Raw genomic sequence first — 23,893 nt, forward strand, 5'->3', positions numbered from 1 at the left:
AAATATGCTGCATTAGCTAGAAAGAGAAAAATATCCTCGGTTTTCCCATCTCCCTCCCTCTACTCCTCTTTTCGCCTACGCCTCTTATTAGTTGGTGTTTCTCAACCTAGGCTGGGCACAGGAATCAACTAGGGAGCTTTAAAAAGTGCAGCTGCCTGGAGGATGTGATGTAATTGGTCTGGGTACAGCCTGGGCATCAGGAGCCTCCAAAGCACTGCTGATGAATCTACATTAGCTGAGCCCAGGAGACCAAATCCTGGGAAACTCCCAACACCACCACCACTACCAAAAAAAAAAAAAACCAAAAAACTCAGACATGATCTTCTCTGGGTCTTTCAGGGCCACCCAGCTCAAACTGATCACTCCAGCTGTGGGGTTTCTTCCTTCTTCTAATGCTTTTTGCTATTTCTCCAAAGTGTGTGCTCAGCTGAGCTGTCGCCCAGCAGCTGACTCTGCTCTGGGTCTGCCCACGCAACGCCCCCTCAGCAGAACCTGGTGCTCCTCCTCTTGCTATTTGCATCATGTATTTCCCTCTTTCCCAAAATGACTGGCTAGTTTGGATACACAGCTACTATTAAGTAGTAACTTATGGCTAACAATGGATAATAAATATATTATTCTCTCTAGATAACAGCTGCAGGCAAAACTGACCTTAAATGTAAGAACTTCAGTGTTAGATTGAGTAGATTTATATGTGTTAGATTTATGTGTGTCCCTTAAAATGGAAATAATTTTAAATCAAATAACATAAGTCATGGCCTAATCTTAGATAATAACAATTTACAAGTTTACAGATCATTTATTGCAATTTTTTTTGGTCATGACCCTACTCATAGTTGTTGACATGTTCTGCAAGGTGAATACACCCTTAAGACACATTTATATTTCTAGTTAACCATCCTGACATAAATGGACTTAAAAATAAACTTTCTGTAAATTCCCAAATACAGAAATTTAGTTTTTTAGGGTAAATATATACTATCCTATTTGCTGGAGAAAGTCATTGTTTAGAGAGGGACAAAAGCCAAAGTCAAATCAGAAACCATTTACTATGTGTGTATGTGTGTGTGTAGACTGAAAAGTTATTCTCTGAAAAACTAGGCCTGAAATACTAAATGGTTCAAAAGTGTACATGCTGTGTTAAAAACTGTTTTATGATGTGGGTTTTTCTTCATTCTAAATCTATATTAAAAGTTTTTGTGAAAATAGATTTCTGACTATTCTGTTCAAGTACAACTCACAAAAAAAAAATTTTTTTTGAGTTTAAACTGTCACCACTACATATTTAAGTCACCAAATCTCAACAATCACCACCTGTCTGGGCTCCCCAAATTGTTATCAAGAGAAGCATATCTGTTTTGCCTGAGTACAAATGCAGGAATAAACTTACTTTAGCAACCAGAATCTTTTAAATATATTTAAAATAATTAATATTACTTTAGTGAACAGAATATTTGAAAGAGGCAAATGACCACATATTGATGAAATCCTGGCAGGCTCTTGGAAGCAACAAGGTGACCACAGGGGCCACCTCCTGTCATCACATCATTGAGTAAGAAAAAAAGAGAAATGCTTTTGTGTGTGTGTGTGTGTGTGTGTGTGTGTGTATGTGTGTGTGAACATAATACCAAATAATTAAGGTTATGTGCACTATAGGTTTTTAAGTAAGAGTGACTAATACTACTCAGGAAAGGAAGACAGAAGTGTAAACTCACTAACATAAATAGTAGTGAAGCTACTAGGGCTTTATCATGAAAATATACCTCAGACAAAAGGCAAAGGCTGCTGAACTGGGGATGTGGCTCAGTGGTCAAGCACCCGTAGGTTCAATCCCCATTACCAAAAACAAAAAACAAACAAACAAAAAAAAAAACGCAAAGGAGGAAAAGAACTGTCTTTTCTAGGCATGAGAAAAACTTAATATCTCTGAAAGTAGAACCTATCTGTATATTCTGTACTGTGTCTGTGCTCAATTGATGCTATTGACTGATTAAATAATATGCTATCTAGGAACTTCCCTCCTTGGTAACACCTAAATGGGCACTTTTTAAGGAACAAACCCCTGATTGTTTGAGGAGGGATACTAGAGTGCTCTACCACTGAGCTATAGCGTAGAGCTATAACCCCAGCATCTTTTTTTTTCCTTAAAGTACTGTCTTGCTAAATTACCCAGACTGGCCTGGAATTTGCAATCCTCCTACCTTAACCTCCTGTGTTGCTGGGATTACAGGTGTGTACCACCATGCCTGGCAGATTTTTAAAATCCTATTAGAGGTAAGATCCATAGGCTGCAGAGAAGTATCTAATTCATCATGGTCAATCCACACAGCTCAGAGAATGTAAACATGGCCTGGAAAAGGCTAAAGGACATTCCAAGTCCTTAATGTTATAAGGCTCTTATACACCTCCCAAAGCAAAACCAAACCACACAAGGAAAAATATTCACAATTGTTTGGGGGAAAGAATGATTCTAGGTTGGAGCTTTAAATGAGAAAATATTTTCTTCAGTTAGAAAGGAAATGAAAGGAATAAAGATTAATATTTTCTAAATCTTGTCACTGTTTCTTTTTAATTTCTTACAGAAAGAGCAGGTTTCAAGACCATCATGTACACACAAACATATATAGTTGCTTTCTTTTGATTATGGTAACTTGAAAGTTTAGGGGGAGACAAGTCATACTTTTCTACAAGGCAGTGGTTCAATGCAGCTGGTTCCATATTTTGGAGTCAATAATAGAGCAGAAGAACCTACAGATAGCAAGGTGTGGTTTGATCAGCTTTAGGTAAACATCAACGGTGACAAACACTACAAAACAAAGAAACTAGAGGAATTCATAGCTTTTGTTTGTTTGAATAAAAGGAAATCATGATTTTTAAATAGTCCATGTCTTTATGGCAAAGATACAAAGATTCATGTAACAATTAGGAAAAAAGTTACATAAAGATTTACTCTGTGGAACATCACCGATTAGGGATTATGGTGGGTCATGTCATACTTTATTAAATATAATGTTTTGGTGTTTTTTTTTTTTTTTTACAGCACTGAACCTCAGTATGCTAGATAAGTGCTCTATCACTGAGCTAAATTCCTGGCCCCTGTTTTTATTTTTTTATTGTTTTTTTTGTTTTGTTTTGTTTTGTCATTGTAGTAGGACTGAATGCCTTTATTTTATTTGTCTATTTTTAAAAAATATTTATATTTTAATCATAGTTGGACACAATACTTTTATTTATTTATTTTTATGCAGTGCTAAAGTTTGAACCCAGGGCCTCAAAAGTTCTAGGCAAGCACTCTGCCCCTAGGCTACAGCCCCAGCCTGTGGTCATCTTTACACACCACATATTCAAGCTTTACCTGTTGTCATTAAGTGGCTCAGAATAAATGGAGACTGGAAAAATAATCTACAGAAACCTTTCTTCATAAATGTTTGATTCAGGTGGACTCTTCAAAGTCCATGGAACAATATAGCTCACTAAGCTCCCAGGCCTGAAAACACTTATTTTGAGCGTCTCTTGGCACACAGATAAACAGCCTACTGATCTTTCCAGAGTGGTGGGCAAGGGGAGGCAGCCATTTTTTGTTTGCCTGCTTGTCTATAATAATCCATCTAGGTTATTCCTTCCTTGCTTCCTTTGGTTTCCATTTTAAAGAGAAAGAGCAAAAGATAGCTTCCTTGCCAACCCAACCCTACCCCCACACAAATCAGAATACCTTAAATATGTTAAAAGGAGCTCTAGACTATAAAATGACAAAGCTCCACTGCTGAGGGGATCAACAGTAAGCATTTTCTTACCTGATGTGGCCAATCAATTCAATAAGCTTGTGACTAAAAAAATAAGCTGTCAGCTCAGACACGTGACTCAGGACTGAACAGACCCCAAAGAGGGTTGTAGTTCCATTCAGGTCTTCCAAATGCCAGTAGAGAAAGGTGAACACGAAGCCATATCCAAAACCCATGAACCAAGCCACAAACAACACTGAGCCATACTGCACGCTGCAGAGCAGTTTGATTAAGTCCCAAAAGTTGAAGGTCTGCGAGTGGCTCGTGGTGGTGGGTGTCTCCTCAGAGGACTCGGTGGAGTTGTTCCTTTCCACCTGAGGGATCTCCACCTCTTTCCCCTTGCTGTCACTGTTTGTGAAGTGGCTGTAGCGGAAACGGAACTGGGTAGCCACAATCAAGGCCATTGTCATGAGAACTCCGAAGACGATGAAGACGATCTGGTAGTTCCGGTACTCAGGGGGCTTACACCCCTTGCCATCCACGAGAACTTCCATGTGGGTATAGTCAATCCCGATGCCCACGGACAGCATTGCCAGGCCCCAGCCCAGGGAGCCCCACATGCGCTGCAGTCCATAGCGGTCTCGGTGCTTTCCCAGATACTGGAGTGTTACCGTGTCTACAATCGTGACAGAAGAGGCACTGAAAAATTCTCCGATTATGACAACTACCAAGATCACCAAGAATATAGCTTCAACTTCTTGCTGATCATAAACAAGAGTGACTTGGTCAGAAGGTAAAGATTTGGTGGTAGTGACAATAGCAGTGGTTGTCTCCCTGGTTACATTCCCCGTGGGGGTAAGGGTTGCTGTGCTTGTATTCAAGCTCAAGTCCATAACAAGGTCAGTGATTTCATCTATCTGGGGCTGCAGAGTGGGTTCAGGGATCTTGGTTGAAGCTGTCGTAACGATATCAGCATCTAAGATGTTGGGCCCCGTTTCTAACACTGGTGGCCCACTGGAAGGAAACAAGTCCCTTTTCTCACGCGTTTTTGGTGATATAGTAAGGAAAGAGATAGCAGAAGAATTTGTTGGCAAGACGGTTAACAGGTGACTTGCATTGGTGGGGTGAGCTGTTGGGGGAATCTTTGGTACACATCTCAAGGTAGCAGGTTTGACAAACCCAATGCCCAGGTTGAACAAAACCCAACACAAAAGAGAAAAGAGAAGGACAATTTTGCCTTTTTTGAAGCGGTCTGCAACCACACCCCAAAAGGGGGCACTACAGAATTCAATGAAGTATCTAATACCAACCAACAGTCCACTCTGGCTTGGCGACATTCCCAGCTGTTTATAATACACAGGCAAAAGTGGGTAAAGAGAGCCATAGGCAGAGTAAAAGAAAAAATAAAAAACCTTGGAAATGAGAAGATCGTTGTTTATTTTAACACAATGTTTTTCTATCCAGTCTATTTCCTCCTCAGGAATAGCAGATGTTTCTGTGGAGGAGGGCGTTTCATTTGAAGGTGGTTCTGGTTCCCTGGAAATTCCATTGAAGGGATCAGCAAGCACATATTTTCTCTTCTGCTCCTCCTCATCATCAGTTAAGATAGCAACTTTATCATCTGCCGCCATGGCTCACCACCACCATCAGAAGGCTTATGTCTTTTAAAATCTTGACTGTTGATCTGGAAAGAAAAATGTTAAAGACAGCTTAGTCATGAAAATCATAACATGGAAGCATAGGACTTCATCATGCAGGAAGATGAGTTTCACATTGGAGCTGACAGAATAACTGGAGAGAGAACTAGCATTTATTACTTACAGCCATGTAATACTGGTACAGAAAGATAGCTTTAAAATTTTAAATTCCCTTCATGGCCACTGACTCATTACATCTTTCAGTGGCAGGCTTATAGCTCAGGATCATTCTCAATCTTTTCACCGATTCCCAGGGAAAATGTACAAGTAATAGGGATCATGTTTAAACCTAATACAGGGAGCTGAAAATAAACACTATTTATAGTTTCTTGGTTTTACAATCACTTGATTTACAAAACCACTGCATTATGGAGTCTAAAAATCTTTAGTAATTAAAGAGAGTTAAAAACCTTCAGTTTTCAGAGAAAAACAAACAAGTGCTTAATCACCAGGACAAACACAATGAGAACAAAGAAGCCAACTGTGTTCTGTAATGGGAGTTGGTCACAAGGACCATGAGAAGACATCCCAGCAAGGAAGCGGTAAGCAGTAAGGAAGCATTGCTAATGTTACAGACATCAGTCCCGATATGCTTTTATGGTTTCCAGTTTAAGGGAACATCATCAAAAATAGGTGATAACATTCACTGTGGGCCGGTAGCAGACATTTATTGAAGGCTGGTTCAGTAGCAGAGTGCTTGCCTAATATGCATGAGGCCCTGGGTTTAGACCTTAGCACCATCAGTCAATCACCCAACCAACCATAGCAAATTCAATCTGCTAACGTTTAAAAAAGAACATTTATTGGGCACTTTCTCTGTGCCAGGTAACATTTTAAGATCTTTAAATGCATTAATTCACATTCACCCTAACAGGCCTATCATTTTGTCTGTTTTACAGATGAGAAAAATAAAACCTGAGGAGTTTAATTAATAATTGGCAAGGCCAGGATTTGAACCTTGAGATTATGGCTTCAGGACACATGATCTATGTGTCCAAAATGCTCAATGACACATTTTAGATAATATTATTAAACCTTTTAAGGACATAGTTGTTTCATATGAAAGATCAGCAATGTACAATGGTATAAATTTATAGGAACTGTGTCATATTACACCAAAATTTCCACTTTCTTCTGATAGACAAACGGTCAAAGAGTCAAGAGGTCTTGCCTCACAAGTTGTGTCCTCTAGTTCAATGGACACTTCTGAAGTTAAAAGGCATATCCACTAAAGTTTTGTTAACTCCTTTTACTTTCTCTGGTAGAGAAATACCAATTTTACTTGCCAATCCTTGTAATATCTTGCCTTCTCTTTTCTCAAATGAATTAACATTCTGAAAATATTCCAGAATAATGCATGTAAACATTTTTTAATGTCTACAAAGCCCTTCAGCAGACAACAGAAACACAAGTTAATGAGGTCTGTATAATTAAGTCCATTTATCTTATTCTCAGAAGTGAGTTCTCAAATAGTTTCTAGCTTTGAAAATATTCATGCATTTTGGTAGTTTTTTTTTAATTGAGGTAAAATTCACATAACATAAACTCAACCATTTTAAAATAAACAATTCAGGGGCATTTAGTCTATTCACAGTATTGTACAGCCACCACTTCTACCTAGTTTCCAAATCTTGATTTTCTTTATGGTAAAAGGAAAAGCTCCCCATCCTGAGAAGACATGAAGAAAAGCAAAGTCCAGCTTCTGCTGCACTACTATGAAAGATGAGTTCTTCCACACTCTAAGTGACTTTGCTTCCATCATCAGTGCCTCTACCTTCCCAGTTCATCAGCTCCAATTCCACTTTGTTACCTCAAAATGAGAAGTAATTCCCCTTTGAACTATTTCCTAGTTTATTTTATTTCTTGAGCTCAGAACCAAAAGAAATGTTTGTTGTGTTTCAAATTCATACAGTTATATGGCATTTCTGGGTGAAATGGGCATTAAACACATCTAATTTGGCTCCTTCCCTAAACCCACTGAAAGGAAAATGTGTGTGTGCATACCTATACCCACATTATAATCATAACCTACGCTAGAAAGAGTTAAGGAGCATATAACATCAATGAAATAGAGATATTTTACACAAGTGATTTCTCACAAAATGGATATCTTGTTTTTCCCTTTCTCAAGGTTATGTTCTAGCACACCAATGAGATAAATCAAAAGAGTAAGACACAGAATGCAGCAAATAAGAGCTAGAACCAGGAAGACAAGAGCATAGGGATGATGGTGATTGAAGATCCTAGATGACAGCTATGTGCCAGACATGAGAGACAATGAATCTAGCTGGAACAGTGGGGCCCAGGACAGACCCTCAGCTGAATAACACTGGTGTGGAACACCAACACACCTGAGCAGGTCCTAGAGGGTAATTTAGACAATTGATGCATTCAGGGATGAATCAGTGGTAAATAAAGTTAAAAAAAAAAAGAAAAGGTGCACAAGAAAACAAAAAGTTGCACAGGAAAAATAATCATAGTTTACTACACATCTCCCACTGTGATTATAGTCACACTATGTAAACAGTGAATACTGAACAACCCAAATCTGCCACACAACTACACTGGAAAGGCAGGAAATGAGATGGCTGGGCAGATAAAGCTCTAAGGGCAGGAAGGGAGTCAACTTCACACCTTCCACAGCAAGAACAGATAATCCTCACATCCAAAAGTTGAGAAACAGGAATATAAAGACAATCCCCAAACAAATAGAAAGCAGCTCCTGGGAGGATAAACCAGAAGGCAAGGCACACAAGTCTGAAGGGCTTTTTGTTTTTCATGACTGGTTTGAGAGAATGTCATTGTCAAAGTTTGAAAAAAAAAAATCAAACTTTGTAAACTGGTTCATTTTTTTAAACTTTTGTGCATGAATAACTCCCATTTAAAATATAAAAGTCAATGAATTGTACATTTTAAAAAAGTAGAAATATAACGAAAGTTTTCACCATAAAGAAATGATAAATGAACCGGGCACAGTGATGCACACCTGCAAAACAGTCCAAGTGGTGATGAAGAACTGAGGCCCAAATGCTCATCTGAAGCTGCAAGATACCTTACATTAGGAAGTCAGTTTATACCTTGACAAATGACATTCTCTCAAACCAATCTTTCCTCTCTACTTTCTTCAATTTAGCCATCACAGGGTTATTCAAGGTTTCTTTGGTTACAGAAGTCCAGATGTTAAGTTAGTTCTCAAAGTATCAACAATTGCAAAGTAATGTCCCGTAACATAATGTTCAGTACTTTTTATATGAAAGTCACACTCGGTAACTTTTATATGAATTTCAAACCCAAAAATACAAACAAAAACTCTGAGTTTAAATTCAGGACATTAACTTTTAGACTTGATATTTTCACATTTAGATTTTAATGAAAAGGAATCAAAACATGGGGAAATCATATTTAAACAGTAATAAAATAAAGAGTAATTATAGTCATCCGTATAATCACAGGACCAAGGACAAAAGAAACAAATCAAAAACATTTCTGTATTTTAATGAGACTAAAATATGTTCCAAAGTAGTTTATCTTTTGCTGAATTTAATCATAAAATTTAACTCGTCATGTCAAGTACGGATAAAGCAAGTATAAGGAGTGGTAAAATATTTATATTCTGAACAAGAACCTTCACATGTTTACAAAATGGGGGCAGATTAAGAGGCTGATATAGGCTGAATGTCCATGTCCCCCCAAATTTATAAGTATACCAAGGTGACTTTATGTGGAGATATAGGACCTCAGATTTTAAAAATGGTCTTGAAGGTGGGATTCTCATGATGGAATTAGTGCAATTATAGAACAGGAAGACAGACAGATCTCTCTTTCCACATCATTTGATAAGAAAAGGCCATGTGAGGGCAGTGAGAGAGAGACATCTAACAAGTCAGGAAATAGGCCTTTACCAGGAACTAAGTAACTGGCACCTTGATCTTTAACTTCTTAGTCCCAGCACTCTGAGAACAAATTGTTGTTTAAGACACCTAGTCCATGTATGGTGTTTTGTTAGAGCAGCTTGAGCAGACTGATTCAATAAACTTGAATCCATTCAGCTTGTTATTTTAAACTTCTAATCATGAAGCTTAAAAAAAAATAAGCCTTAAAAATAGAAGACATTTCAAATATTCAGAAACCTATGAATCTCTCTGGGAAATCGCTATTGTCAATTTGCAGTTGATCCTAATTGGTAACAGGGACTTTGGTTTATTTTCTAGATAATCTGAAAAGTTTTCTCATCTAGCACACTTGAATGATATTCATCAACACCACCACTGTGAAAAATAGAACACAGTCTTTTAAAACCTGAAAAGTCATCCTACCAGTACCTATTGTGAGTCATTCAAATAGCAGGTATTTTTGAATTATTGATGAGAGACAATAAAACCATTCTTGTTCAGATTGATAGCTTTCTTCATTAGGTATTTAAATTAAAAATGACTTGAACATGTATTGTGATCCATAAATGTATGAGTATAGAAATGGATTAAATCTTTGAAAGGAAAAAAAAACCCCTTAGACCTGAATATGTTATTTAAAATAATAATTGCAAAGATCAGATTTACAAACATAATGATAACATGTGCTATGACATAGCAATGAGATAACAGTGATATAAAGGACACAATCCATGGGGAACAGAGAGGGGGCATTCTTCCTATGCCCCTACCATCATAACTCAAATGTTGCCCATAACTGAAGCTGCAACACAGAGAAGCCTATTTCTTGAACCCTAGGAGCTAGCTCTACCTTGCCAACTATTACTGACCATTCTCAATGTCTAGGAGCAGTGTGAGTCCCAGAGCAGGACTCTAACAACCACTGTAATTTATTATCAGCACAGACTATGAGAAATCACTGTAAATGAGCCGTAAGAGTCCAGGCATTTATACACAACACTCCTGAACATTCAGTTCAACCCCTAGCATTTTCTAGAACAGAGCTTTCTTCAGAGGTACAGAATTCAATATCAACCCCACAGATCTTTATTTAAATCAGGATTGCTTTAGCATCTGCTAGACATTTGGCTGATGTCATGAAAAAAAATTAAAAATTGGCTTTATAACAGTCACACAGGGTACAAAGACATCAAAGTGTACAAGTGGCTATTTTGGAATCTTCCTCTTCCTCCCAGGCATTGTGACAAGGCTTCTTTATGGTTGAGAGAAACTGTGAAGGGCAGAACTGGTCCTACTTTTGTCAGTCCAGTTTTCAGCCTGAGCCCTCCAGGCACTTGGTGCTGCCCCCAGACTCTCCATAACTGTTACCAATAGCATTGTATTGGGACTGAACCTCCTCCCAGAAACAGAACCTGTCACACTTGTCACTCCTGGAGGACCTTTCCTAAGCTCCTAGTCAAACTTGTCTGCTAGATGACAAACAGATGACAAATATAATGTTGCTCCATTTTCACAATATATTTGTATTTGAATAAAGATTTAGTGCACTATTTTGCCATCATTGTTATTACTAACTACAGCATAACACTTAACACCATGGACATAACAGATGTTAACTCATTTAATTCTCACCGCAGTTCCCCAGGGTAGATATGATTACTGTGCTTCATTACAGGTGAGGAAATAGAGGCCCAGAAAAGGCAAATAACTAGCCTATGTTTATACTGGAAACAAGTAGAAGAGCTGGGATTCAAACCCATATAGCCAATGCTTTTAAAAGATACTACCTCTCTATGCACTGCACAGTTATTAGGCAGAGATGCCAAATACTTGGTCTGAGGTCCCAATGACTTGCTTTATAGTAGACAAGATGAATCCAAAATAGAAGAAAACATTTAATGATGTGGAAAAAGTTAAATCACTAGAATCAGAGGAATAATGAAAGAAGCCAGCCACTTAGCACTGTGTAATTAACAACAGAAAAAAGGTGCTTCAGGCTGTGGGAACTTCTGGAGTTGAGTGAAGAGTCCATACTTCAAACAGGGGGTGGCAACAGAACGAGGGACTTAAACTGACCTTGAAAGATAGAAAGGGTTTTCCTTAGGCAAGTAGGAGTGGGGAAATTATTCCAAGATGGGAAATGAAGAAGAAATAGTGCTTCTTTAAAAGATTTATATTAGGATTGAGGACCTCTGAGGCCACCAGACAGCCACAGATTTACAGAGGGTCTGACTGTCAGGCTGAAAGAGGATTCAACACAAAGCACAAAGTTAGCAAAATACACTGAAAATGAAGACTTTTTTTTTTTTTTTTAACCCAACAGCTATAAATGTAGCAATAACCATTAGATGGCATATGCTGTTGGTGACCCACAGTTCACAGGGCAAAGACCATGCAATCCCTACTTCCAAGCCCAATGGTGAGAGACTTGAAGGCAAAGAACCACAACATACCATGCCGTATGTTAAACCAGAAACGGACACTGTGGTGCAGAAGTCCCTGGGGTGGGATCTTGAGGAAGCCTTACAGGATGTGTAGAGCAACCCAGAAGAGGAATAGGGTGCTGATCCAGAGACCTGTGTAAATGCCGAGGGGTTCCTGAGAGGTGGAAGAGACTGGCAGAGACAGGAATCACTGACTAGCTTTGAGGTTCTGGAAACGCTTTTAACATCTCAGTTTCCTCACCTACAGGTGAGGCTCATCAGAGCACCTTTCCTTCTCGATAGTTGTGAGGGTGAAAGCATATCATGCATGTTGGACTCTTAGCACAGTGCTTGATAAACACTGAGAACCTGTAGGTATTATTTATTTTGAGAGCAATGGGGAGCCACTGATGTGAATGGAGCAGGAGAAGAGCATGACCATATTTATAGAAAACAGACCGCGGGGTTTTGCTACTGCAACACCTACTAAGAATTCCCTGACATTCAAATTCTTATTTAAGTGTGCGGCCTTAATTCTAAAGGCAAGAAATTTGTAATTCAGGGGCACTCAGCCACAGAACCAGCCTTATTTTGTATTTTATTTAGAGATAGGGTCTGAGTTGCTTAGCACCTTGCTTTTACTGAGGCTGGCTTTGAACTCATGATCCTCCTGCCTCAGCCTCCTGAGTCGCTGGGATTATAGGCACGGGCCACCACACTTGGCCATTTTACAGATATCTCTTATCCAACCAAGAAGATTATAAACTCCTCAAGAGAGGAATCTAGTGCTTTGCATATTTCCATTTACTTCTGTAAGCTCTTACAAATATTGGTTATTTTTGGTAAGCATTTGATGAAAATATAGGATTTTTATTAAGTTTAATGTGATCAGAGATTAATTTTAGGAAATAGAGGAGAAAGAAGTTTCAGTATTTCTCCTGGTCTTGACAGATCAGTGCCTCTTCAAGCTCCATTTTCCTCATCATAAAATGGTGATTAAAAAAACAAAAAACTAAGTTAATTGACCCACAGAGAAATTCTGGGCTTAAATGAAATAATGTATGAAAAAACGTTTTGTTAATTCAAAAGCAACATATGAACATTTGGTGGTGGTAGTGGTCACTGTGGTTTTATTCCAGGATATGCTATTTATTTTCCAATTATTCCAAAAGTGTTCTCCCGAGAGAGTATTCTAAAATTCTTAGGCACAGTCTAGCTTAGCTTAGCATCTGACCTGTCAATGCTCACAGATTTGTGCTCTTGTCTATCTCCCAGTCCACAGTCCAGTGTGAGGTGAGGTCACTGGGTTGTGTTATGGATTGGAATTATAGTTGAGTATCTCTGGGCCAGAAATAACTACTCATTTAAAATATAAACGTCTGTAGAAGCATTTTACTTACATTTGACATCACAAATCTGCAAGAAAGGAGTTGAAACCCTCCCTAACATTTCCCTTCAATCTGCTGAGAGAGTAAAAAGGAATGAACTGTTTTGATCTCTTAAGGCTGAAAGATAGCTTTTAAGTGTAATGGTGGCTTTAGGAATAAAAGCCAAGTGGATTTTCACTTTAACTTTGTTGAAAAAAATAATCAAATGCCAATGTTAAAAATTACAACTTGGGCCCTTTAGACTTAATTAATCATCATGGAAATAGACTCCTATTTATTTATTTTAGGCTTCTGATTAAATATTGTATCAATATACCACAGTTTAAAACATAAATCTGGCCAGGCAAGGTGGCACATGCCTGTAATCCCTGCGGATTGGGAAGCTCAGGCAAAAGGATAATAAGTTCAAGGCCAGCCCCAGCAAAAGCAAGGTGCTAAGCAACTCAGAGAAACCCTGTCTTTAAATAAAATACAAAATAAGGCTGGGGATGCGGCTCAGTTGAGTACCCCTGAATTCAACCCCAGGTACCCCCACCAAAAAATACATAAATCTGAAATAGGACCCAGAATCACATTTCTTTGTACTTTCAAAGAAACTTCCTGTCTTAAAACAAGCCCAGCCTGAGGAACAAGAAACAGTTTCTATTATAACATAAAAAAAAAAAGTTTTACAAAAGATACCTCTATTGAGGCTGGGGATGTAGCTCAGTGGTGGAGCACTTGCCTAGCACACACCCTGGGTTCAATCACCACCACCACAAAAAAGGGAAAGTATTTATATACTTGTGAGTTTCTCTAGCCAAAAAAATTCAACAGATGTTCAAGATAGTAAATTGAATTTGCAGTTGATACTGTGCATGCATTTGTTGAAGATGGAAAACAATGTAGGAATTTAAGGGGCACACAGAGGCCTTTGTGAAAGTAGAAGCAATGTATTTTCATCATCTGTTCCTAAACAAAGATCAATAGCCAGGTGGGCAATGAAATGGCTTTTCATGGTAACTAAATGAACAGGCAGGGTTTCAAAAACTCATTGCACTTCAATTATTGAAGCTTAGAAACCATTTCCCCATTGAACCAATATTACAAATAATAGAAGTGCTCAGGTTACTGAATTAACAGTGTTAAGAACCTAAAGTCTACATAATTTTTAAGAGGAAATTCTTTCACTTTTCCATCTGGGATGCTACCAACACATCTCTCTAAGGCATCTCCACCCACAGCCTGAGATTCTACTCCTTCCTTTCCAGCCAGGAGTCACAGCAGTGAGCCTGGGGTCACCAGCCACTTGCTTCCCCCAGGACAACAATACCAACCTGTGGCAGCCATGAATTATTGCCAGGGATCTCTGAAAGCCCTAAAAAAGCATATCTCATGTTCACGTTCCATTTGTTTTCAAATGTTTATTCATGCTACCGTCATATATTGATTTCTCTAATAAATGTTAATGCAAATCTTATTATCTTTCTACCATCATGTACTTTCTCAGGGAACCCTAGGAGAGCAACTATGATCACATGGAAAATCTACAGGATGCTGTCTTCAAACTCCTTACAGGTAATCAGACAGGTAAAAGGTTGGGAGAGGAAGGGGAAGGATGAAACCTGATCAGCAACATCACAGGCCACAGCAAAACCAGGAGCCCAGCAAGTTTACAAGGACCAGCTGAACATTGTCTCTATTACCAAATTACTTGTTATTTTAATGAATATAAGTTTCTTTCTTTGCTAGTAAACTGACATGGAAAACCTTAGATTTCTTGTCTTTTTTTTAAATATTTTTTTTTAGTTATAGATGGACCCAATATCTTTATTTTTATGTGGTGCTGAGGGTCAAACCCAGTGCCTCACACATGCAAGCCATGTGAGCTACTGCCCCAGCACCTCTTGTCTTTTCATAATATAAAACAAAGGGTTTTTTAAAGATTGGCATTGAAATTGAAAACCATTATTTAAGGTCTTACAGGAATACCTTCCTCAATAAGTTTGTTATATCTTAAAATGAAAACAATTTATATAGAATGTATATCTGTTTTTAAAAAAGACAAATTACAATTCAATTGAATGATTTTAGGGACTGTTTTTAAACTCAGTTATGTGAATCCCTCTTTCATACACAAACACAATTTTTTTCCTCAAATCTCTTCAGAAAAGGACTGACTTCAGTAAATACAATTACTATAAGACTATGGGTCCAGGAACATGAAATATTAGGAACATAGAAAACTCAGACTGTGAAAAAATAAAAATTATAATGAGAAATAAAAACATAATTCTAAGTATTAGTAACCTAACACTAGGTTATAGTACTACCCTACATATTATTATAATACTGTATTTATGATGGGTCCTTAATAAATGCTTGTTCAATAAAAGACAGGTCTTATCACTTGATTCTTCTGATACCAGACACTGAGGAAGTTAAGAGGCTTAAGGAAAGCATAATCTACTCATAGGACAAGACATTTTATACAGAAATGTACAGGAGCTTTAGAAGAAAGACACAACTGTTATGAGTTCACCATTTAAATCAGAATATAGACTTCAAAGTTTAAAAACATTTTCCTATAGATTTGAAGCTACTGTCAATGATCTATACCTTCACTCCCTAAATACACAACAGTCTAAGAGAATAATTTATATCCTTAGAACATTCCATATGTGTAATCTAACATTGTTTAATTTTGTTTATTATGCTATTAGAGTTCTGATAAATTGAGAGCTGAAATGTGCTATCAATTCTAATGACATAATTACTTTCAGAAAAATGTTTTATTATGTAGCCTACTAAATAAAAAATATACTTCAACATACATGCTATATTGGTACTTTTTAAAATAAAAGTATTCAGTGCTAATGAGGTTGAGGATTGACAGGCACCTTCATTCACTAAGAATAGAAGTATAAACTTTCTAGGAAGCAAAGATTCAAGGTAACCATATTTACCTTAAGAACCTTAAGGTTACAGACTTGTATAATAATCAAAACTGAAACAAAGTAAGCAATTAATAATAGGGGAAGTTAAATGAATTTTGGTAGATCCATATTAGAGAAAAATTAAAATCATATCTATATGATGGGAAAATATAACTAACACAGGAAAATGTATCACACTAAGTGAAAAAAGCAGAACACAATCCTCCAAGTAAAGTGAGTTTATATCTATAAATTTATGCACTGCATATGAAATATGTTTTTTTACAAAAAAAACTTGAAGAAAATAATATAAAAATGTTACTAGGTGTTAACTCTGTATATTAAAACTAGAATTTATGTTAATATTTTTTATACTGGGTTGGATTTTTCTTCAGTGAGCACTTCTCTCTTTTAAAATGCATATTTAAAAAGTCATTGTTAAATATGAGACATCTTAGTGACAACTGGGACATCATTTATCCTGGAGTTCCTGGCTAAAGTGTGATTACTCACCAATGCCTTGTGTTTCTCAGTAGAAATGACTGAAAGGGACAGTTACAAAGGCTCTGAACTTTGCAAAGATCTTACACCTGTGATAGGGAGACTCATTATATGGATAATAAAATGTGTGTCATTTTTATCCTTTTGAAAATATCACAAAGTCTTTTATTTAAGCTTTCTTAAAAGGTGAATTGGGTTATAAAGGTTCCTTTCTTATAAAGGAACACAATTTTTCATTAAACACAATTCCACAGATATTATTTTAAACAGAATTAAAGGCCCTCTTAATAGCTAAAGAAGTGTGACTCTCCAGATCAAGTCCTGCTTATCAAAGTAGTGCATTTCTTAAAAATTCCAAGTAGTGTGCATGCCACTTTGTATGGTCTGGTTTTATTTGTTTAGTATGGGGGCTTCCTGTTTTGCTCTATATGAATGGAACCTCATTTTTCTTGGGCCCTACTGCCGTCTATCTGAACCTCTGTCCCTAAAAGTGTCCAGAACAGTTATGAGAAAAGAATGGGCAACATGAGTCACAAGGACCCACTCTTCCAAGGTAATTCTTCCCTCCTTACCCACCATGGCAGAGGGGCTCAGGGTGCATTTAGTGCATAGGTTTACTGAAGCTGATGCTGCTAGCCATGTGGAAAGTAGAGGGCACCTGACTTCGCTCTAGTTACCTTACACAGGCAGCCAACTACTAGTCCAGACTTGTTACTCACTTTCCCTTGGCATGGTTAACCGGCAAATCAGGCTTGTTCAGACAGCACCAGTTCCTCTTTCTAATTCTCCTTTTTATCCTCCACAAAGCCACACCAGAGCTTCCTCTGCCCACAGCTGACTCATGGTGCTCCCATCTCTCTGTCTGTTTCCCCAGTCTCACTCTTGGTCTCAGATCAAAACACTATTAAACAGTTTGTCAGCGTCATTCAAAGTTGGACTTTCCTATTTTCTATTTGCAGAATGTTTCCTGAATTAGTCTCCCATTCTCAAGTGTCAAGGATTCCTTGTTTTGGATTCCTAGAACAAGTGTCAAGAAAGGTGTCCCTGACCTCCTTAACTCAATCCTTTCCACCTCTTTAAATATGGCTTTTCTACTAGTCAGAATTTCTTCTATCTTTGGAATTCTCTCTCATTCCACCCTGGCCCCCACATCTAAAATGCAGCAGGACCACAGGGTCATGAGGTAACACAGAGCTCTCATTTACATTTCCAAATGTTAACCTGCTTTCAACACAATTGTCAGCATATCCATGGCTCAGTTACACTTACGTACTGGACCAAGTCAGATGGCTGCTCCTCTGAATGTACAAAACAACTGGCTGTCAGGCTTAGTTTCTGTTGGTGCTGAAGTAGAGGGTGTACATATGCTCTTTAGAGACACAAACTAGCAATCAGAGTCGCAATGTCTATAACAGACACATATTAATACATATCACCTAAACTCCGGATTTAGTTTTTCCACATTTTTTTAAAGAAAGTTTTGTTTTGGCCTCTGTACCAACAAATCAAACATCATGTGTCTTAGCAAATGACTAAGTTGCCCAGCCAATGAACTTGAGACAGTGCCACTTTACAAAACAACTATAAAAATATAAAATATAAAAATCCAAACACAGCTACAAAGCAAAGGTTACTCAATCCAACAATGGAGCTAAGTACTGGATAACTTGTCATTCAAGATTTAGGAAAATAAGTCAAGCTGATACAAATCCCTTTCACCCCCAAAATGCCAGTATAGTAAATTCCCATAGACAGCTAATGTTGGATAACTAACCATGGAGGGATTTTAAATCCAAATCGAACACTCTTGGTGAAGGCACTAAGGTGATTTCATTGTCCCACAGAGAATTCATGTCAGTTGTATATACGTTTCTCCTAGGAATCCAAAATGTTATGCCCTGGGAAATGCCTTGGTAGTTTTGCTTTGAGGAAGAAAGTTTTACACAAATTGAATCTGTGCTAGGGTTGAATTGTACACTAGACCTAGAGTTTCCTCAATCAAGGAAAACCTTAAAATGTTCAATAACACCTCTAATTGTCAATATCTCCTCTGCAAAATAACTTTATAATTACCTTTCTCAGGACTCATACTATGTTTACAATGAACCAAGTTTATTCAGATTTCTTTCACATATAAAATACAAGAAGCATGTGTTTTCTTGGTTCTGGAAAGTCTGAATATATTTGGTTCTATGAATTTTTAAGGATTCTAAGCATTAATTTTTATTAATTTTACATAGAACTGGGCAGAATTATGGGATTGTATTAAATAAATATGTATGCATCAGACTAAATTAACTTGATAACTTGCTGCTCCTGAAGTTGTTAGTAAAATTACATTTAAAGTCATCTGGAGTGTCAATCTCATAAGATGTCACAATAGGTAAACTGATTCCTCCAACTCCCAGGACTTCCACCAGGTTGTTCTGTAGGGAACAATAATGCTCCCATGGTTGTAGCCACCAGCAAGACCAGGAAGAAAGGAATTCTTACCCTCTAGTCTTAAACAGATGAACTGTGGTATGCACTGGAGCATTCATACAGAAGAGGAAAACTGGGGAGTTGCAGAATATGCTACACTTTAGAAAAAGTAAAAATCAGTTATAAGACTCTTCACTCTTTGCCCCCACATCTGCAGTTCCAAGACCACTGTCTTCCACTTTTATCTCCTGAGATTCATTTCATTTGCTTAAATTATAGAATTTAGACACACTCAATTTCCTCTCACTTTGGATTTTTATAAAGTGAACTGATGCTATTCTTTATTTCCCTTTTTAGTTTATGTAATAAAAGAAGATACGATTATTTTAAAATTTTAAAGCCAAACCTAACTTTATAAGTAAAAAGGGGAAAACACCCTTTTATTCCACCCCATCCCACTTGCTTAAGGTAGCCACTCTTGACAGTTTGGGGACAAGGAGATATATATGTACCTGTAAGCAGGTTTAAGTAAATGTATACAAACTCTTCGGCAAGTTGCTTTGTTCACTTAATATATCTTGATTTTTCCCATGCCAATGTACCAAAGTGGCTAGCATTTGACTAATCATTTATTGTATTTCTCCCTTTCCCCATAATGAGAATGTTCAATCAAGAGTTAATGAAAAAGGTGGGTACAGTGGCACACTCCTATAATCCCAGCGGTTCAGGAGGCTGAGACAGGAGGATCTTGAGTTCAAAGCCACCCTCAGCAAAAGCAAGGCACTAAGCAACCCAGTGAGACCCTTTCTCTAAATAAAATACAAAATAGGGATGGGGATGTGGCTCAGTGGCTGAGTGCCCCTGATCAATCCCCAGTACTCTTCCCCCCAAAAAGAATTAATGAAAAAAATAATAAATAAATAAATAAAATTTTAAAAGAATTAATGAATATCAAAAGAAGTAAGAAAAAATCCTACTGCTCTAATACTAAAATTTTCTCTGGCAAATTAGTTTTTACTAAAACTAGAACAAATGGTAAAATATACATGTTCTGATATATATCTATATACTTATATCTATATATATTTTTATATATCTAATTAGCTATAGATATCTATATCTCCATTATAAATACATAGATTATCCTACATGGATGTTACCATATGTAATATATGTATGTTGAAATGAAGTTAATTTTCAAAGGCAAGAAGAAAAGGAAAGCATTTGCCTAGGTGGTAAGGTTTAATGGTCCTGAGTAGGGAGAGACACCAAGTGGAAATTTCCCACACTTTGGAGCCAGGACACACAGGGTCCAAACCTAACTGCATCTCTTCCTGATTGTAGTTAGTATAGAATTACTTAAAATTTTTGAGCTTCCTTTTAATTAGAGAAAAACATTTTACAGATATTTAGAAATAAATGGTGTTAAGATGGTGTGTTGAATATCAGTACTCAAAAGTGTCTTATTGCCAGGTGTGGTGGCGCATGCCTGCAATCCCTGCAACTCAGGAGGCTGAAGCAGGAGTATCACAAGTTCAAAGCCAGCCTCAGAAACTTAGTGAGATCTTAAGCAACTTAGTGAGACCCTGCCTCAAAACGAAAAGTAAAAGGGTTGGGGATGTAGCATAGTGGTTAAGCACCTCTGGGTTCAATCCTGGGTCTGGGAAAAAAAAAAAAAAGTGCCTTACTACTGTTAATAATCCAGAAATTATACATGATGAAACTGACAGTCCAATATTCACATGACCAAATACCTGCAAACCTTGCTATTTTGTCTTTTTGTTTCAGTATGCCTTCATGGTTTTATACTTACCTTATTTGTACACAGAAGGTACCTTAAAAATAAGTCATTATAAACACCCTTAGTCACTATTATTTAAATTTTTATTGAAACAGTCTATTCCCCCAGAGCATCTTGTTGCACTGGGCTCATTAATGTTCCAACCTTTTCCCAAGCAATGCTGAATTTTACTTATAAGTTGTGATAAATACCATCCAATCAACTACCACGAAATAACTGAAAACACTTCCCTTGTCTGCCAGTGACCAAGTATCAAAAGTCAAGCTTCCCACTGAAAACTCTAACCTCTCCTTTTGTTTAACAAGGCAGTCAGAGATACCTACACCTTTAGTTGGCTAATGCCCAGGTCTTGGAGAAGAGATGATCTGCTCACATCTGGGACCTACCAAATAGTCACCTCTTTTCATAACATGCTGTTAGTCAACTATATGTCCACCTACTCTTTACATCCATCTACACTAAAAAGGTTAGATTAACACAATATCATGAACTTCTAGAAAAGGCAAAGGAAAATTTAGTCACTACACTATCCAACCATCTTTTTTTTTTTTCACAAGTGAGAGAAAACTGGGACCCAGAACCCAAGGGCATCAAACTATTTGGATTTGAGCCTTCACTCTTAAAGATTATTTTCTATTACTCATAGGCCAGATATCATAGGTTCCAGTTGTACTGTGTGATACTTATTAAACATTTTTTGATTAAAGGAAATGTTTGTTGTTCCTAATGCATGTGGGAGTAGCAAAATGCATCGTGTGCCTGCTTGAAGGGTTATTAATCCACCTGTGTGTGTCCACGTGAAGAGGGGATAAAAGAAAGGGGGAGGTGCATTTGGAATTGTTTACTACTTAAATTTACAGGTAAATTACTGGGTATGGAATAAATAAGACTCAGAAGTACTAGCAACCCCCATTACCCTTTCAAAAGGGCTTCAGGGACATACCACTAAATTCAAGTAGAGAAGGGTAGAATTTCTCCTAGGTAGCAGGCCTGAGAAAAGGCTTTTTCCCCCCCGTATATATTCACCTGGGAGACTGACAATATCAATTTCCTCCTTCTGCCAAAGCAGGGCCATGTCCTTGTCACTGGGGCTGTGTGGAGGTTCTCACCTCCGCCTTTCTCCCAGAGACGTTTGTGCCAAGGACGCAAGTGGGGCTGGGCCGAGAAGGGCCTGGACACCCGGGCCCATCCCTCATCCCCCTTCTCCGGCGGCAACTGGCGTCGGGCGAGGGCTCCCTGGGCAGCGCCTTTGTTTTCCCGACTCCAATTACGTTTGCGGAAGTGCTGCCGGCGCCCGGCACACGGGGGGCGCTGACGGCAGCCTCCCCCAGCACCCTACAAAGATGACAACAGACACCCGAGCCCAGGGGAGGGAGGGAGCGAGCGGCTGGCGACCAGGGTGGGCGCGGAAACGCCCACGCGCGCTCCCTCGGGCCCCTTCCCAAGCCCCCTCCCCGACAGCAGGTGTGCGCGGAGAAGGGTCCCCGCCCTCCCGCGCGGCGCGTCCCTGGCGGGGGAGGCCAGGGCGGGGCTGCGGGGCCTCCCCCGCCGAGCGCGCCCCTTCCCCGCGCACCCGGCACCGACTCACCTGCTGCGGCGGCGGCGGCGCTCAGCTGCGCGGGGCTCGGGGAGCCCTGTCCCCGGGGCGCGGGGCGGCAGCTCCGGGCGCCGGGGCGGCGGCTGTCGGGGCGGTGCGCACCATCTCTGGAGAGTCGCTCGCTCCTGGGGGCTGCGGCGGGCGGGGTGGGGCGGGGCGCGGCGGGGCTGAGGGATGCGGGCTGGGTGGGGCGACCGACAGCCGGGGCGACCTTCTCCAGCAGCTGCTCTTCTTGGTGCTGGGTCCTCACGGTCGCTGCAGCCGTTCACTACCGGCTGGACCCGATTCAGGGCCGAGCGCCGAGGACCGTCCGCCAGGTGCAGCGCTCCGCCTCCTGCGGCGGCGGCGGATGCGTCGGCCTCCTCCTCCCGGCCTCCCGCCCGCCCTGGCGGCCCCGGGGGACCCCGGACCCGACCCGGCTGGGAAGCGCACTAAGAAGGGGAAAGCGGACGTCGAGGTTACAGCCTGCCCCGCCATCATCACCACCACCACCTACCCACCCACCCACACAGGCTTCCGACCGAGACCCCCGTCTCCCTATGCAAAAAATTCAGGCCACGGCGAGGAAGAAGACTTGAGATGGGGAGTAGAGGGACGTCTGATCTGAAGATAGTACTAGCCATCATTTATTGAGCGCCTATTAAGAGCCAGGCACAAGGCTAACACTATAAATGCTCTATCACAGTGTCTCAAGTCACAGTCTTGATCCACTGTCCTCAGTTGACTTGGGAGAGAAGGGAGAGAAAGAACGTGGTGAGTTTCACGAACTCACAGAGGCTAAAACACCCTCCTAGCAAGGCACTGCGGGGTATCTGGCGCTTTGCTGAAGAGATCCTGTGTGTCGCACTAAGAATGGAATTTAAATTGTATTTCTGGTTAAACTTACAGCCAGGGCGGAGAGTGTAGTTGATTGCATAAAGTATTCATTCAACAAGAATTTTTGTGTGCTTGTGACTGGCTCTAGGGGATGCCATATCCTGTTCTCAGCGTTTATTCTGGCAACAGCAGAGAATAATGGAAGCTAACATTTATGAATGTTTATTATATATGAAGTACTATTTAAGCTTTATCATAATCTTTTGGGTATAGGTAATGATATTCCCACTTCACAACTAAGAAAACTGAGGCTGAAAGTTAATGTAATCTGTCCAAAATTACTAGGTAGTAAAAGAAAAAAGTGACTTCTTTTAAATCCAGTTGTTAACCTCCCTAACCATGAAATCATACTCATGAGAACTTTTTAGGTCTTGGAGCTTCAGAATTTGGAATCCCTTTTTGGGGAGAATTAAAACAATAAGAATACTAAGTTGCTAGACCCTCTCCAGGAACCCATGAAATGTGCCTGAAGCCTACAACACAGCCTCTTGATAGATCCATTTACAATATCGACACATAAAAGCAAAATAAAGGTAGTGAGTGCTAAAGTTTTAAATGAAAATGATGAAGGAGATTATTGTTCTAAGAATGACAGATTGTTGTTTGATGTGGCCTGGAGATACCTGCTTCCTACTGCATTATTTTAAACTAAATGGCTC

General features: G+C 39.2%; 1 protein-coding gene across 2 annotated transcripts in view; it reads right to left on the minus strand.

The window, feature by feature from the left end:
- Positions 1–22,665, minus strand: part of Mfsd6 (major facilitator superfamily domain containing 6) — a 60,828-nt gene extending 38,163 nt beyond the window's left edge. The window contains exons 1-2 of one of the 2 annotated variants that reach the window (XM_076866479.2): positions 22,350–22,665; positions 3,795–5,406 (exon numbers count right to left, since the gene is read on the minus strand). In XM_076866479.2, coding sequence (XP_076722594.2) covers positions 3,795–5,353 — 1,559 coding nt within the window. In that variant the 5' untranslated portion in view covers positions 5,354–5,406; positions 22,350–22,665. Of the gene's footprint in view, positions 1–3,794; positions 5,407–21,787; positions 21,878–22,349 lie in introns of those variants that run through there. The other variant, XM_076866480.2, reaches the window with a different exon arrangement.
- Between the last annotated feature and the right edge of the window lie 1,228 nt (positions 22,666–23,893).

This window comes from Callospermophilus lateralis, chromosome 9 (genome assembly GCF_048772815.1).
Source record: "Callospermophilus lateralis isolate mCalLat2 chromosome 9, mCalLat2.hap1, whole genome shotgun sequence".
Taxonomy (NCBI): domain Eukaryota; kingdom Metazoa; phylum Chordata; class Mammalia; order Rodentia; family Sciuridae; genus Callospermophilus; species Callospermophilus lateralis.